Source organism: Notamacropus eugenii, chromosome 2 (genome assembly GCF_028372415.1).
Source record: "Notamacropus eugenii isolate mMacEug1 chromosome 2, mMacEug1.pri_v2, whole genome shotgun sequence".
Taxonomy (NCBI): Eukaryota; Metazoa; Chordata; class Mammalia; order Diprotodontia; family Macropodidae; genus Notamacropus; species Notamacropus eugenii.
In genome coordinates, this window is record NC_092873.1 from 473,657,475 (window position 1) to 473,672,676 (window position 15,202).

The window sequence follows — 15,202 nt, forward strand, 5'->3', positions numbered from 1 at the left end:
CAGAATTATCAGGAAGTGATAGTAATATGGAAAAACCAACCAAAAAAGCATCAATTTTTTTTAAAGAAAAGGATCATGAAAAACCTGAGAGGTTCTAAAAGCCTAGAGAATGGAAAAAAACTACCCAGCAAATTACAGACCAGTAACTTAGGATTGCTTCCAAACTTCTATAAGACTACTTACAGAATTGATAAGGCGAAAAAGTCATTCAATAGGAGAAATGTTAGTGCTACCCACAGACACTTATATGGTCAAAAGGATGTTCTGTGAAGCATATGTAAAGTAGCTTAGAATTGTTCCACTTGCAGATGATCCAATGGGAATCACCCCGGTCTGAAGATCTTTAAGATCTTTCTGATTAATTAACTGGGAAACTAAACTCTTCCTATTATGCATTTTGAATGTATGAAGCAAGAAACATAACTGAAAATGTTCACTGGTTACAAAGTAAAATATGTTATTGAAACACAATTGGGGAAAACATGATTTGATATTTTGTAAACTTCTCGATAGGAATGTCTCAGCAAGAGAAATACAACTGATGAATTTTTTTTAATGAAAATGATAAAACAATGAAGAATTTTATTGAACTCTACAGTGACAGAGCTTCATCAATGTCCAAATGAAATACAGTCCTATGATCCATTATCTCAGCTACCTAGGAGGATGAGACTAATGTATCTTTGAGTTTCAGTAGGCTAAACCAGTCAGGTGACCGCACTAAATCTGGTATCAAGTTAGTCAGTCCCTGGGAGAAGGGGGCTACCAGGTTGCCACTGAACCAGATGTGAAACTGAACAGGCCAAAGTTCTTGTGAAGAAGAAATCAATCTGTGATTAGACCTTTCACTTCCAATCTGGAAGTGATAAGGAGACCTAGACTTAAAAAAATAATAATAAATTACTCTAAGGAATAGTGAACTATAAAGGACCGACAGATTGGAAGAGCTTTGTCTCCTGAGTAAAATCTATTTTCTACTCACTTCAAAATACCAACATTCCACAGGCCATAATTATACTAAAACAGATTTTTATTATAAGTATTTCTTAATAGAAAAATATGCACATATTATATATAAATATTGTGGACACAGGACAAATAGCTTACATTAATTAGAACTTTCTGAGGACTACAAAACATTGTCCTGTTGTAAACACCTTAATAATAAAATTAGCTCCTTCAGAAATTTCAAGCATTCACTACTTAATCTTTCCCAAACTTTTCTGATAATTATTTATCAGAACTCAGAATTCTCAAATGTCTCTGCTTAGAGAAAACCCAGTTAAGTCCTCATCAGAGAAAATTAATCTTTATAGTGCTGGAACTGGCATATATACTTGTAAACACACAGCAACAATTGCACTGACATCCTTTGTAGGTGGAATGAAAGGTGATTCTTTGCACAGGAATTCTTGTCCTCCTTGTCAAGGAAAAACTTATGCTCCTGTAGATATATCTAGAATTATAGATGCTCTAATATGGCAGGGACACTTTCATATGCATATGTGCACACCTACACACACACACCCACACACACCCACACACACCCACACCCACACCCCCCCCACCCACCCATTCCTTGCCATTCACATTCAGGAATATTCAGCTGAGGACCAACTTCCCCTGAGGTAGTGAACATATCCATGGAAGATAAGTTTAAAAGGTGCTTTTTACAAGTTTCAAAGCCACAAGACAACTCAAGATTTTTCAGAATATTCTTGGTGACCACTTGCTTCTATACCCTCACCCACACCCAATGGCCTCCACTGGCTCATGAACCTTGGATGAGACCCAACGATTCTCTTGTGGATTGTGCATCATCCCTTGACTCCAGGCGGGCTCCCTACTCTCATGGAGCTTCTTCTCAAGGCAATGTCCTCAGTGCTATAACGGACTGGACACCATCATGAAGCAGTTCCCATCCTCTTTTCTTGAGAGGAGCCCTAGAGTTTGTATAAGCCAAAAAATGTCTTGGATTCCTCAAAACTGACCAGTGAAAATTTAGAAACATTGACATACAAGCTGTCAGCACTGGTGAGGTTGAACACAGCACCCAAGTAGCTGCTTTGAGCCCACATCTGCTGGCTAGTACAGTAGTTCATCTTCCTTTCTTCCATCAGTACCAAGTGTTGGGGGTAGCTGGGGTTCCTTTTATAAAGTATGTGTTCCAGGGGCTGGTTGTCACAGAGTTGGCCCCTGAAGTACACCTTGGAGTAGACAAAATAAAGGCCAGTGTCATTGATCACCAGACCCCGGTCCTTGTATTTGACTCCAGAAACAAGGGTGATTCCATAGGTATCCTCCCATTCAAGTGGGATGCCTCGTGATTTAGGCTTGCCTAGAATCAAAGAAGAGCTTTAAATGTCACATATCTGAGCACATTTGCTTCCATACCACAACTTTGTATGTCCTGGCTATAGCAAAAGTCATTTTCAGAATCACTTAGAAATAGAGACATAGCTTGGTATAGTAGAAAGAACATGGGACTTGGACTCAGGAGACCTGGGTCTGAATTCCAGCTTTGCCATTCCCTAGCTGTGTGAGTCTCAGTTCCTTCATCTGTAAAAGGAGGAAACTGAACAGGATGATCTTTAAGATCCCCTCCAGCTCTATGAGTTTATGAATCAATGGTACTACATAGGGTATAACAATAGATTCAGTTCTTTGATTCACTAACTTCCTTTGTGACCTCGACTATGTGTATTGATTCATCTCTGTGATTCAGGGTTCTAGTCTATGAATCAGAAGTAATGATATCACTCCTCTGCCAACTTCATTAGGATATCATAGTGTCTATAAACTGATCTAAGAGATGGCCAGATTCCTTAATCATAGACTATTGAAGTTGGTTAAGGCCCTTAGACTCAGGTAGTTCAGGCTCCCATCCAATTTAGAGATCCCCTCTGCAGCATAGGATCTGAGAGTGAAAGTTGAAAGGAACCTCAGAGGTCATGTATTCAGCTCCTTCATTTTACATATGAAAGAACAAAACACCAGAGATGTATGTTACTTGCCTGAGATCCTACAGTGGAGCCAGAATTTGAACCCGTGTTCTCTGACTCCAAATCCCCTGGCCCTTGCTACCTCTATAACATATGCCATCTTTAATACAGAGTCATGCAGACTTGATTTGAAGACTTTCAAAGGCAGGCAGTACATTACCTTGTAAGATATCCTTATCTATTATGGATGTGGTAAATTGTAGAAATGATATATTCTAGGATCTCTGTACTGATAGCAAATCATTTGTATCCTGTCAATGACTCTGTTACTAGAGGTTCAAGGAACACATCCCTCCCACTTCCACCATGTTTGCATTTACCCCATTTCTACTCCCAGATGCAGTAGTAGATTCAGAACTGCCATGCTAGGTCATTGATTATGCCCCCACCTTTGCAATGTACACCCCAAAGTCAGTGACTAGACACCTAAGATTAGACATTTAAGGTTCTTTCTCATTCTATAGAAGAAATGATTAATCATGACTTCCAAAAGAACATCATTGGAAACTAAAACCATTTCTGTGGCTTTATAGTAATGAGACATCAGAACTTTTCAACATTATGTACAACCAATTCCGTGGGCTAGTCAGTCAGGCCATGGAGCCTTAGAAGTTTGGGAGGTATCTCCAATCACTCTCCTCTCTAACTAGTTTGCTTAAGAAGTCTCTCCTTTTTGCCAGTGGTTCCCTCTGCCCATCCTGCGCCCATTACCAACCTGTTAGATGGGCTGCTTTCTTTAGTTCCTTCTTTTCAAGTATGTTGCGATAACCTGTATTATTTTTTTTAAAAGAAAAAAAAGTTCATGAAGAACGAGATGCAAATTACTTCACCAGTACAAATATAAGGAGGGAATCACCACATGAAAGGAAGCAATTTAGAACACACACGAGGCAGATATCAGAATACGTGACTCTCAGGGGCATGGTATTTCAGCAACAGACAGCTATATATTAATATATCAAATTGTATGGGAGAACTGTATAGATCAGGAGGAAAAGGATGCCATAGTTGGAAGGGGATGACTGAGATCATGTTGGTGACATTGAAAATAGAGTAGAACATTGGGAAAGTTAAAAAATAAATCACAACTATGATTAAGTAGGAAGCAGGGAAGAGATGGTGACACCAGATGGTGGAGGGCTTTGAACAGCAGGCAGAGTGGTTTCGGTTTTACTGGAATGGCAATAGAGAGTTACTGAAGGTTGTTGAGGAAAGGAATGGTATGACTAGATCTCTCGAATGAGTTCTTTCTTTTCTATTCTCAATACCATTCATTACCCTCACATGGCCCTCATTAACACCAACTAGACAATCTCAACAGCTACCTAGTCAGTCTTCCCACAACCACTCTCATGTTCCTCCAGTCTTAGCACTGACAGTTCAAATCTTGCCCCAGGCACTTCCTAGCTGTGTGACCTGGGCTAAATCACTTAACTTCCTCACCAGTAAAAGGAGGATAGTACCGGCTTCCCTGGGTTGTAGTAAAGCTATGTTGAGATATTTCTAAAGCACTTTGTAAATCTTAAAGAGCATTTTATTATTACTATTATTAATATTCATTTTAGTATTGTTATTATTAATTATATGGCAATTATTATTATTTTTTAAAGGAGAGGTTAGATCTTGAAAGATGCTATGCATGAAGAAAATGGGATAAATCAATAATTCATTTTAGTTAAAAGCAATGACATTTCTAACCAGTCAATGAAAGAGAAAAATGGGGAGAGAGTACAGAAAAGGCTAGATTGTGGAAAGATGAAAGGACAGCAAAACTGCAGAGGCTGTGGGACCCTAGTGGCTAGGGTTGGATGGGAGGGGGCCAAAGGAATCCTAAAGGTAGGTTCCTTAATGAAATTCATATAATCTGTACTCAATGGACTAGAGGGTGCTTTCCTTAGGTCCCTGCCTCCAAACCCCAAAGCTAAGTCTTGCAGTCTAATTAGATGGATGATTATATCACCAGCATACATGAATCATGGTGATTTACAAATCTGAAGTATTTCTCAATTTACTTAGGGTCCTATACTCTTGTTAACCTCAACAGGAATTAAAAAACCAAGATTATCAGTGACATGCTGAAATGTCTGACCACCTAATCTATACACAAGAAATTTACACCAAGCAGGTGATGAGGGTTGAGGAGTAGAGCTGGTCATTTCAAATTGTCAAACATCTTAATGATATTCATAGCCAGAACCAATGATTAGTAATTATACCAAATAATCTCATTTAATCCTCACTAATCCTGGGAGGTAAATACTATTGTTATATCCACTTTACAGATAAGGAAGCAGAGGCAGATAGAGGTTAAATGACTTGTTGAGGATTATACAGTAATTAAGTTAATTAATTAATTAACGAGGTTGGATTTGAACTCTGGTCTTCCAGGCTCTGGCACTTTATCCACTGTGCCACCCAGCTGCCTTCTTATAACTGATATCAGCAATAACATTTCTCCTCTAGAGGGAGGAAGATGGGAGAGAGAAGATGTTTTGGCTTTCTCCTCCCTCCTTTATAATGATTCCTTTGCAGGGAAGGAGGTTGCTTAGGAAGAGGAGGGAAGGATGGATCTTATTAGGTACTTCATAAATATTATCTTATTTGATCCTCATTACAACTCTGGGAGACATGTACTATCCTTATCCCCATTTTACAGTTGAGGAAATGAGGCAAACAGAAGTATCCATATCAGTGCTTCATTGCATCCTGGAGGTGGTCCAGGTTTTCCCCAGACTAGACCTGAAAAGTACAGTTCCCATGAGGTTCTCTATCTTGCTTGCACAGCTTCAAACACAGGTCCTATGATAGATACTCTGTGTGTTTCATCGGAGGACCAGATGAAGCTGGCCAGGGGATGACATATTTTTCAGACACTGCAGTTTTCAAAGACCATCTACTAAGTAACAGAGAGGTTTTATTTAATAGTGGTAGAAGAAGTAGCTAGGCTGATGGAATCATACATCTTTTTGAGGTCAAAAGTCATTAGTGAAGTATTAACTCTAATATTAGAAGCTCATTTACCTATTGCTACATATGACATGAAGCATCCTAAAGATGTCATCTTATTTGATCAAACTGATGCCCTTTTCGTGGACCCTCTCAAGGTCTGGCTTGGTTCCCAAGCACATTTAGAAATACGTTCCAGGCATTGCTAAAGCTTCGCTTTGCCATAGTCTTTTTGTCTTGTTTTCTTTTTGTTCATTTGAAGATTTTGTTTGCTGTTGTTTAGTCATTCCAGTCATGTCTAACCTTTCATTTTTTTCTTTCATTTCTTTCCATTTGGAGTTTTTTTGGCAAAGACTGGACTGTTTTGCCATTTCCTTCTCCAATTTGTTTTACAAATGAGGAAACTGAGGCAAACAGGGTTAAGTGACGTGCCCAAGGTCACACAGCTAGGAAGTGTCTGAGGCCAGATGTGAACTCGGAAAGATGAATCTTCCTGACTCCAGGTCCAGCACTCTATCTACCACGCCACCTAGCTGCCCCCTTGTTTGAAGCACTGGGGTTTTTTTCTGGGGTTTTTTTGGTTCTTTCTTTTAGGTTTCATTTTCTCCTTTCTTCGGTTGGTCTTCAGTAAAGAAAATTTTCTCAAAAGAACAAGAAGACTTTTCTGATCTCCCTTATTGCTAGTATTATCCCTTTGTTGATTACCTCCAGTTTATCCTATCTGTATCTTGTTTGTAAATAGTTGTTTTCATGTTGTCTCCCCATTCTCCAACCCCCATTAGATTGTAAACAACTTGAGAGCAGGGAATGGTTTTTGCCTTTCCTTGTATCCTCAGCACTTAGCACAGTGCCTGGCATAAATAACAGATGCTTAGTAAATGTTATTTACTGATTGAATAGGTTTTCTTGTTATAGGAGATAATACATAGAAATAGTAATGGACTATAAGTCAGAAAAACTGGATCCTAAATCCATCTCTGCCTCTTATTAGCTCTGTGATCTTGGACACGTCAATTAAGTTCTCAGGGGCTCAGTTTCATCTGTAAAATGGGTAGATGTGATGACCTCTAAGGTTCTTCCAACTCTAAAGTTATGATCTGGGTCAACCTCAGTGTCAGCTCCCTGATCCAGCCCCAATGTGAGACTCTGCATGAGGGCAGTTCATTTACCTTCCCCCTTCATGTAAGAAGGTAATCCAATGAACAAATAAATGACTCATTATTTCTAACACTCAAGAGCCAAGGAAAATTTACTTCTTCTGGCTAAGAGTTATAGCTCTGAGCTTCAGAGTTAACCTCATGTTTTATTTCCCAATAAAACCATTCTTGTTCTGACAGCTACTTGGCCACTTAGGAAAAGAAAAAAAAAAGATTCACGGTTGTGTCCCTCCTTTTCAATCCAGATCTCACATAGGCCTTCCATGCTTTTGTAGACAGTACTTTATAAGCTTCTGTGGCCAAAACCATCTTATTACTCCTGTTACAAGCCTCTCCATTCCTGGTGAGGCTGATCTTCAGATGAGAGACATACAATCCATTATAGGGCCCATATCTGAATCCTTTCTAGCTGCGATATGCCATGTTCCATTGGTTTAGAGAACTAAGGATCACTTCTACATCACTATGAGGCATCAAAGTAGGATGTGAGTGATTAGCAGTAGCAATAAAGGAAACAAAGTTCAAATTTCATAAAGCATTTTAGGAATGGGCGCATGAAACTAAGAGGACTAAAGAATTGAGTTCGATGCAATACAAAATCCTTGTTTCACTCTTTTCTGTGCTTCACACATGTGCACCTATCTTATCTTCCTCGTTAGAATACAATCTCTTTGAGAACAGAGATCATAGGATCATAGTTTCTGAGTTGGAGATGGCCTTGGAGGGTATCTACTGCACTACCATCTTGTTACAGATGAGGAAACTGAGGCCCATAGTGATGAAGTAATTTGCACAAGCTCACTTGAGTAGTTAATGGTACAATCAGAATTTGAACCTAAGTTCTCTCAGTCTAAAAGCAATGTTCTTTCCACGGCACCATGACACCACTCCATGGGGCCATGTTTTTCAGATGTTTTAGTCTTCCCTAGCACCTAGTTCAGAGATATTTGTTGAATTATATTGAATTATTGTACTTCTTACTTTCTTCCCAACTCCCTCATACTCCTGTTTTACTAATATATAAATAAGCCAGGTCTCCTACCACAAAACATTTGCAATTATTAAGACTAGAAGACTAAAAAATTCAGTTTAACTCGACCAACTGATAAGATGGTGTGTCACCAAACTAATAAGTAGCATATTAGCAAAAGTATGGGTACAGGACATGGCATAAAAGACATTAGTAAATGGCTTTACACCTGGAAATGGAGGTGAGCCAATCACAGAGTAAGAGTGAAAGAAACAGACAGGTTTCTCAAGAAGTACATTGATATCCCCAAGACACTAAAAGAACCAAGTGGCCTCTAAGTGCTAACATAAGTATTATTTGGAAGATTTCTAGGAAAGTACATGATGACAAAGCATGGACGGTTTGGGGACCTACCTACAGACTGATCAAAGTATTCAGTCATGGATCCATCAAAGATCTAGTAACTATCAACTAATCTGAACATAGATTATGAGAGAAAGGTACAATTGCCTCTAACATAGTCAAATCTTAATTGTCCTTGTAGAAAGGAGGGAGTTCTCCTGTACCTCTTCCAACATCCAGCTATTTTATATATATATAATATAATATAATGTAATATAATATATAATATAATATTAATGCATGTATATATATATATGTATTAATAGCTACAACTATTAAGTCAAAAGAAAATGCAGACTGGGATCATGCATAGGTGCATGCATCCCAAAGTCAAGTGTGTTCTGAATTTTCTATACTTTTGTCTTATTCTAGTTATTTATTGCTTCCATTTGCAGAGATATTCAAGATTACAAATACGTAGTCTAGTCATAGGAGGCAGCTAAAATAATCATAATGACCAGTTAGAAATATGGAGTATGTATTCAGTGAACACATCACAGAGAACAGAAAGGAAAGGGATGGAAATAGGAGGTATTTCATAAATTTGGTTGCTTGCCTAGGATTTACATGGGGTACCTTATACACATGTATAAATATGACTCACCTGTTTGCTGCTCAGGAGATGAAACTACCTGCCCATCGCTGGTAGACTGGCAAAAGAAAATATACGACTGTAAGATGCATTTAGTCTAGTGAATAAAGGAGGTCTCATTGTAATGACTTTAAAGTCCTAGACAAAGACCCCAACAAACCTCAGATCCTCTTCCTAACTACCATTGACTCCAAGAAGGTCAAACATTCTTTGTGCCTCAGTTTTAGCATTTAAAAAACAGATTAGAAAAACTAGAATGACTGAACACTAAGGATTCACATGACTAGGTTTGAAAATATCCTTGATCCATTGAAATCAAAAGCTCCTACATTCACATTCATGGGTCTTGTTTCTACTCTTTCTAAACTGACAAGAGAGAGGCAGACACAGCTGCTTTTTTGTTGGAATCTCTGCTTCCAATGTGGCCCTTGATCTACTTTGTTAGCAAAGAATAGCTAAGTTCAGAGCTGGGAGGGATCTCAGAAATCATCTTACTGAGCCCAGAACTTCCACACCTCAAGCCTCACTTTGCCCCTTCCATACTCTCTGTTTGTAGGATGAGGTGACTGGTACTATCCACTTCACAGAAACCAAAAAAAGGACCAGAAAGCACTTTGTGGAGTGACTACCAGAGTTATCTCACACACACTCACTCTAATATGTAACAATCCACCTCAGAATGAGCTCAGGCTTACTTACCTCTCTGAGTTTGGCTAACTCCTTCTGCAGGTGAAAGAGCTGAAACATTCCCATTCCCAGTCCAGCCAGGGCCACCAGAACCATAAAAAAGATCAGAAGAAGATAGAGACCTATGTTGTCAGTCCTCTTCTTCAGAGATGAACAGGGTAGAGGAGGTGGATGTGAAAGGGGTGCATGTGGCAGTGGTGGAGATGGTGGTGGTGGCGGTGGTGGTGGTGGTGGTGGCCTCCTCAGACCAGTCCTTCCAGGCACAGGGGGTGCACAGGGAAGAGCTGTTAATGGAGTAGCACAGGGAGGACCGGCACTGCTGTCCACCCAGTAGATCTGAGGGTAAAGATAATTCAGGTTCTGCTGCATGGCAGACAAGTAGTGGCAGGGTTTGGTTCTCCTGGCGTGGAAAGCACTATTCTCTTGTTCTTTGGAAGGACCAATCCTCCTTCAGTAGAAGTAAGTGTTTAGCAGATCAGGGATTCCTGCGGGGGTTGTATGAAAGAAAAAAACTCAGGTCTATCTTTATACAGCCGCAGCAGCCCAGGGAAGCCACTCTCTTGTTCTCAACATGTGCAGATTTTCTGAGACACTTGCTCTCTGAGGAAGCCTCAGGAAGCACAGAGCAAACCTCTGAGAGTTTCCACCCACAATCTTCTGACGTAAACTTTCAGAAGCTTTGGGCTGCTGTCTCTCCCTGGGTGAGTGAGACAGCTAGACCTAGCCCTCAGACCCTACTGGAGCAAATTCAAGTCAACAAGCATTTAGTAAGCACCTGTTGTGTGCCAGGATTATTCACTGAGAACCTCTGGACATCCCAGTTCTAACCTTATACTCCCCATGGTGGGGAGGATTTGCTCATTCCCCCTACCCCCACCCCCACCAGACACAAGAGCAAAATAGACCAGGTTTGCCTTCTGCTAAAATCTGGTCATTTTGCCATAAGCATAATTTTACATGCCTACATGGATGCTAGCAATGAGAAGAGCACACATCGTCTTCATTCTCTATAAGTGTTAACCATAAATTTCATTTGCCCAAGCATTAACTTTTCTCTGTTTCTTTTTACCCATCACTGACTGATAGTCAGGACACTTGATCACTGAGCTATGGAGCCTTGAGAATGTCAGGATAAGTGGAATGACATTCACTGCTGTGCATATCAAAGGAAGCCTCATTCCTCAAAGCATTCACCTCAGTAGTGATGGGCTCTTTGCACACAATCCATTTTTCCTTAACTTAGCCCTCAGATGTATATTTAACTTTTAGGCTGGTACATGAAGCTGTTCATACCTGGCTGGGAGCTCCCACATCACCTCTCCCTCTCCCTTTTCTGCTCTAGGTCAAAAATACTTGCTTCCTTTGACCAATTCTTCTCTGCATGGCCTCAAGTTGCTCCCACTGCTTACTAACTGTATCCTGTAAAAGAGCTAGAGAAGAAAATGGCAAACTATTTCAGTATCTTTGCCAAGAAAATCCCAAATGGGGTGACAGAGACTCAGACATACCTGAAACAACTGAACAACAAAATACATACATATACACACCTATGTGTGAAATACATAGATATATACATACATAGAATAGATATTTTAAAATATATGTATATATAGTTTATGGGCAAATCAAATGTCCTAAAGACCAATTTAAATATCAAGGTCATTTTTTCATGTCACTTACTCTTTCCTTTTTCTTTAAAAGAGGTTTGCTGGGGATATTTACATAGATACCTAGAGAGCAGTCTTCATTTCAAGGTCTCTTAAGCATGCAAATCTTCATTATGCAACCATATGATATTGCTTCCATTTCTGGTAATAAAAATAGTAATAGCTAGCATTTGATAGCATTTTTCATCGTGTCTAGAAAGCAACTTGGGAAAATATAAGCTATTATTATTGTCCCCATTTTACAGATGGAAAAACTGAGGCTGAGAGAGATTAAGTGATGGAGAGCTAGTAACTGTCTCAGACTGAATTTAGACTCAAGTCTTCCTGATTCTGGGTCCTGTGCTCTATCCACTGTGTGTGTGTTCGTCCTTCATTGCCGGAAAAGACCATACCATCAGAGAAATAGTGACGTGACTTGCACTTGACTTTGTTTTGAGTGAGGGAGGGCTGTGCAGGTCACCGGCCTCACTTCTCCTCCAGAGTCATCTGAATCTAGTGACCAGATATTGATCAGGATGACTGGAGATGACCCAGGATGAGGCAATTGGGGTTAAGTGACTTGCCCAAGATCACACAGCTAGTGAGTGTCAAGTGTCTGAGGTGAGATTTGAACTCCAGTTCTCCTGACTCCTGCATTGGTGCTCTATCCACTGCATCACCTAGCTGCCTCTACATCATTTGGGTAAATATCAGTTGCCGTCTCTTTTTATATTAGGTATGAAAAACTCATTATAAATAAAAGAAGATATGTAGTCCAACTAGCAGATAGAGAGATCTAGGTCTGAAATTGACTTTTTATGTAGCTGAATCATTTAATTTCTCTGGGACTCAGTTACAAAAGGTCTATTTTGCTAGATCCCTCGCCAACTTCTTAGCCACCATCTTAATCACAGAGTGATCAGGAAAGGAATTGGGAAAAGATATGTAGTCACCTACATTTTATCGCTGACTTGGCAAGTGACATTTTATTATCTAGAAGTTATGAAATTAGTCAGTCAATTAGCATATATTAAATATTTACCACATGTGAGGGGAACAAAGAGAATACAAAGAAAGGGAAAAAAAATAGTCCCGGCTCTCAAATTTCTAACAGACTAATGGGGGAAACTACTCGCAAACATCTGTGAACAAACACTATTCTTACATAAATTACAAATATCAGGGGCAAGATGCTTGCCCTACGGGGGGGAAAGAAAGGATTCTTGCAAAAGGTAGAGTTCTAGCTGGAACCGAAGGAATCTAGGGAAGCCAGGAGGTGGAGAAACAGAGGGAGAGGGTTTCGGATATGGCAAAATGCCAGCAGATATGCTTGAAGTCTGGAGATTATCATGTTCAAGGAAGAGCAAGGAGGTGAGTCGTTGAAGGGAGATCACTTTCACAAATTAGTGGAGGATGGACTGAAACAGGAAGAAATATGTGGCTGGAAGACCAATCAGGGGGCTAGAGCAACAGTTCATGCATGAGGCAAGGTGGTGAGGCCCGCACCAGGGTGGTGGCAATGTTGGAGGACAGAAGTGGGTGTATATAAGAGATGATCCAGAGGTAAAAGTAATAGCACTTAGAAACTGATTGAATATGAGGACTGAGAGAGTGAGGAATTGAGGATAATACATAGGTTTTGAGCCTGAGTGACTAGGAGTATGGTTGTACTATCCACAGTTATAGGAAATTGGGAAGAGGGGAGAATTTGGAGGGAAAGACAAGGAGTTCAATTTTGTAAATGTTAATCTTTAGATTTATGTGAAAAAAAAAACAGTTTGAGATTGGAGATGAGAAGTTCAAGATGCAAAGAAAGGTGAGGGCTAGACAAATAAATACGAGAATTATCTACATAGAGATGACAGTTGAATCCATGGTATTCATGACAGTTGAAATCACCAAGTGAAATAATATAGAAGAAGATAAAAGGGTCCAAGATGGAACCTTGTGGAACACCCACAGGTAAGGGGCATGATCTAGATGAAGATCCAACAAAGTAAACTAAGAAGAAATGGTCAAATAGAGCCAAGAAAGTATAGTATCCTAAAAACTGAGAAAAGACAATATGACAAAAGACAGTGTCAAAGGCTATAGAGAGATCAAGAAGGATCAGAATTGAGAAAAGTCCATTAATTTTGGCAATTAAGAGACCATTGGTAACTTTGAAGGGAACAGTTTTGGTTGAATGATGAGATCAGAGTGCAAAAGTTACGAAAAGAGTAAGAGGAAAGGAAGTAGAGGCATCAGTTATAGATAGCTTCCTTAAGGAGTTGAGCCACAAAAGGGAGGAGAGGTATGAGATGAAATACTAGGGATGGACGGATCAGGTGAGGGTTTTTTAAGTAAAGGAGAGACATGAACATGCTTGTAGTCAGTAAGGAAGCAGTCAGTAGACAGGGAGAGATTACAGGTAAGTGAGAGCTGAGATGTTAGGGGGGCATACTGCTGGAGAAGGTGTTATAGAGTGGGGACACTTGTACAAGCAGAGGGGGTTGCCTTGGCAAGAAGGTGTGGAGGATATAGTGACAGGAAGCATCTGAGTAGGTGAGACAATGAGGAGGGGGGGACCAGGGAGCTCTCTGTAAAATGACCTCAACTTTTTCAGGGAAATACATGATCCGAGGTTGTCAGCTGAAAGCATGGGGGAAAGGGAGCCATGGGAGATTTGAGGGAGGATGATGACATTTGAAAAAGCCACTGTAGTGGGTGGGATAGTCAATTAAGGAATGAAAGAATTGCCTTGCTGCAGTGGGGACCCAACTGAGATTAGGTAACAGAAATTTGCAGTGGACCAAACCAGCATGGTTTCATTATTTTCTCCATCTTAATTTAGCTGAGTGTGAGTAGGACTGAAGAGCAATGAGTGTGATTCTGGAGAACTGATTAGGGAGAAGAGTAGTTGAATAATCATGGAAGTTAGTTCTCCCACTCTAGGCCAAGCCTGGCAGTCAAGTTCAGATATGAATGGGACACTCTACAGCAGTTTCAGATAGTCCAGCCAAGGTAATTCCCCAGGACTCTGCAAGACATTAAGATGGGATGTATTTTAGAACTGAACCAAGGTTTTTTATATCCTCTAAATTGGATGAAATGGTCTTGGCCCAAAGTAAACCTATTCTGATTTGGTCCTGAAGTCTCAGGAGGCCAAAAGAAATGATGCCTCCAGGGAACTTCCAATGAATGCTGGGGTCACCCAGTGCAAAGCCAAGTGTCCCAGAGTCATAAACTGTCCTTTAGGGCTGAGGGTAAGAATGGAATGAGCCGGGAGAATGACCTGGAGTTAGGAAGGCTGACTGGAAGGCCAGGATATAAACACAAAATTGGGACTGTCCCTGCCTTCAAGAAGTTTATACTCTAAGTAATCCCTCACCTGGAAGATGGTCATATACCTGAGAGCCAGTGCAGCTTCAGAAAGGACCGAGGAACAATTGATATGGTGTTTGCTGCCAGGAGAAATGCCAGGAGCAGAACAGATTTGTATATCTGTTTGTAGATCTGACCAAGACCTTTGACACTATTGGTCATGAGGGCTTATGGAAAATTATATCAAAATTTGGTTGCCTGGAGAAGTTAATCAATATGGTATGTCAATTTCATGATAGCATGTTTGCCCCGGCTTCTAGATAGTGGACAATGCTTTTGTGCCTTCCCAGTTACCAATGGAGTGAAACAGGGCTGTGTGTTTGTTCCCATGCTTTTTAGCATGATGTTTTCAACCATGTTGTCAAATGCTTTCAATAAGGATGAACAGAGTATCAAGGTCAACTATCCTACTGATGGTAAGTTCTTCAATTAGAAAA

The 15,202-nt window shown here is 40.1% G+C and overlaps 1 protein-coding gene across 1 annotated transcript in view; it reads right to left on the reverse strand.

Annotated features, from left to right (window-relative positions):
- Window positions 1–1,573: 1,573 nt before the first annotated feature.
- FASLG (Fas ligand) overlaps window positions 1,574–15,202 on the reverse strand; it is a 29,416-nt gene continuing 15,787 nt past the window's right edge. The window contains exons 4-8 of the mRNA XM_072648606.1: window positions 11,050–11,186; window positions 9,769–10,241; window positions 9,082–9,127; window positions 3,718–3,771; window positions 1,574–2,338 (exon numbers count right to left, since the gene is read on the reverse strand). Coding sequence (XP_072504707.1) covers window positions 1,944–2,338; window positions 3,718–3,771; window positions 9,082–9,127; window positions 9,769–10,125 — 852 coding nt within the window. The 5' untranslated portion in view covers window positions 10,126–10,241; window positions 11,050–11,186 and the 3' untranslated portion in view covers window positions 1,574–1,943. The remainder of the gene's footprint in view (window positions 2,339–3,717; window positions 3,772–9,081; window positions 9,128–9,768; window positions 10,242–11,049; window positions 11,187–15,202) is intronic.